The 2,860-nt window shown below is 32.1% G+C and overlaps 1 protein-coding gene across 2 annotated transcripts in view; it reads left to right on the forward strand.

Annotated features, from left to right (window-relative positions):
• The window catches only part of LOC106868349 (cell adhesion molecule Dscam2), a 267,763-nt gene that overhangs the window by 194,160 nt on the left and 70,743 nt on the right, over positions 1 to 2,860 (forward strand). Inside the window, exon 10 of one of the 2 annotated variants that reach the window (XM_052968241.1) lies at positions 2,693 to 2,725. The exons of the other annotated variant lie outside the window; for it this stretch is intronic. Coding sequence (XP_052824201.1) covers positions 2,693 to 2,725 — 33 coding nt within the window. The remainder of the gene's footprint in view (positions 1 to 2,692; positions 2,726 to 2,860) is intronic. 2 annotated transcript variants of the gene reach the window in all.

The raw sequence follows: 2,860 nt of genomic DNA on the forward strand, positions 1-2,860 counted from the left end.
TATATATATATATATATATATATGTGTGTGTGTGTATGCATGTATAGATAGATAGATAGATAGATAGGATAACACCAGCTTTGAGTCAACAAAATTCTATTCATAAAGTTTTGGTGAACCTAATGCTATTGTAGAAAACATGTCCAAATTTTTACGTCGTGCTATAATTGCATAGAATTGAATTAGGAACTAAGCCACTGTCCACTCCAATAGCTACGCTCTCACAACCCAAAATTCAATTACTCGTAAAGCAGCCGCTGAAAGGACAATATCCTATCGACTTGTAATTTCACACCTAGAAATATTACTGTACCAGATTTATGATTTCAGATCAATTTACCTTTTCAAGTTACGAGATAAAATATGTAAAATCTCTAAATGTGACATCTGTATTAACGAATAAATGTCTATCGAGTCATCAAAAATGTTTACACATGGTCGCTTAAACTGCTAGAAAAACAACCAAATCTTCCTCGGAACACAATTTTTGTCTCAAAAAAAGGAAGGACACATTAGACACAGCTTAGAGAATTCTAGGTGTAAGGTGTCTCAAAAATATACGATATTGTCACGTTTAGAAAGTCTTTGATCATAAATTAGCTTGATCAGAACTAATCTGAACTAATCATAAACAATAACGATATATGTATACTTTTTAAATACATAACAGTACCGATAAAATGCTTTGTCGTATTTCTTTCGGCTCTTTGCATTCTGATTTCAAATCTAACCAAAACCATCTAAATTTTGTTTTCGCTTGTTTTACCATTCTGAGGTTGGTAAAAAAATAAAACTGCCAATCCTTCCCGCTCAAATTTGTGAAAATGTTTCTGTGTAAGAAATCAATACTATTATTCTGAATAGATTAAAAACATAAGGTATTCTCTCACTATTCGTGTAATTTATTAAAACCTCAGTTCATTGTTCATGTAATCTACTAAAACCTCACCCGTTTAAAGTGTCTCTTTTCATTTAAACTGTTTAAACTGTCATCTTTTCATTGTTCTACATTTTTCTTCATTTTTCAGATTTTCAATTTTGTCGTCTTTTTTGTTTTCCCATCGCTAATTGCTAATTTCTCAATTATCACTTCCTTCTACCTGTTCATTTCCCTGTCTTTCATTCCTCCTACCACGTTTACAAGTGCCTTAACTCACACTCATACCCATACTAACTTAGCTTAACTTCTCTTTGCATAGCGTCCCCTGTTTCTATCCGACACATCTCTCACCATCCTATTAACAGCGTTACCCTGTTGTCTTTCTGTAATAGATTAAAAACAGTTTGATGATGGTGTTATTATTTAGCTTCATGTCGGAATGATTGAGTAGATATAGGACTACTGTAACCGCGATTACTGTGTTATTCGTTTACACTTAGTTAATCTAGTACTGCATTATCTATTGTGTTCAGTCTTTAAATATATAGTATGGGGTAATTTGAAGGATATTTGGCTGCTTTTTTAAGCAGGTCAGGTCTAAATATTCCCATATCACTGGCTTCTGACACTCATTCATTAGATACAGATATTTATTCCTTAATTGGCTTCTGATACTCTTTGGTTAACCTCTAAAACACCGTCTTTGTCTCTTTTGTTTGGTTTGTTGCTGGAGAAAATGTTTTGACATAGTCAGTGAACCCAACTGTTAAATCAACGTTCATTTTTGGTCGCTGTAATATAAATTGATGTAGATCACGTTACCCGAAAAGTATTTAGCACGTTAAACATATGGTTACACTTATAAAATTAGGAATGGGCTTGTACGTCAGATTTACTAGAAAATATCCTTCAAACAAAAGAAGTATTGCATAGTTTCTCTCTTGTTTCATTAATTATTACGTGTTTAGCAAAAACAATGCGTTTAAATCCAGAACTATATTTTTGTTAATCTTTATTTTATTTTGCCGTTAAAAAAAAAAGAATAAAACTTGATGTGAATATTCAGTTGGTAGACGTTTTTTTCTCTCTATTACACTGACAAGCGATCGGCGAACTTCGAATTTGGTTTGATTCCATCGCCCACCCATCACTCTCTCTCTCTTATATATATATATATATATGTTAGTTTGTTTCTGTATATATTGTGTTGTTTATCACCACCTGATATCCAATCATAGCGTGCGAGTGTTAGTTGTAAAAAGATTCGCTTGTAAAATCCTACGTTTGTAGTATTAAGTAAAACTGATTGAATTGTAGAAAGCATTGAAGCATTACTGGTTTTTACACTTCGAATCTCTATGATCTATTTTCGGTTATTTTTCAAATACTACGTACGCTAGAGTAGAATAAAACTGTTATTCACTCTTGCACAAGTGATTGAATAACTAGAAGTGTTTCCTTTTAACAGAGAATTCTTTTTTCAAGAAATATTTTTCTTTCATGGTTCTATTTACGTGACCAATTTTGAAAAAGATAATATTGTTTTTTTTTATATATATTTGTTATTTTGGGCCCCCCAATTTAACTTATCTATTCTAGTGCAATCTCTTACATTAGTAAGTGAAGCGTTGGATTTAAGAGGAGAAACTCAAGCCGAGACAAATATGTCTGACACTTGAAATCAATTGTTCGCAATGGTAGATAGCTTTTCATTACTGGTGTGATTTATGATTTCTTTGGCATTGTGTGATGTTTTAGGTCAACTGAATGATTGAAGAGAAAGGTTCAGCATATTTATTTGGTTATTTTTAGGGAAAATAACCCAAAAAGAAGCAATGGCATGGGGTAAGTTTTAGCATTGGTGATGTGGTGTCATGTGACTAAATGGCTATTTATATATGTGTATGTATTTACTATTGATGCATACTTGAAACTAATGCAGAGTTAGTTAACACTGATGTATATGTATTAGATATATAT

Source organism: Octopus bimaculoides, chromosome 5 (genome assembly GCF_001194135.2).
Source record: "Octopus bimaculoides isolate UCB-OBI-ISO-001 chromosome 5, ASM119413v2, whole genome shotgun sequence".
Lineage (NCBI taxonomy): Eukaryota > Metazoa > Mollusca > Cephalopoda > Octopoda > Octopodidae > Octopus > Octopus bimaculoides.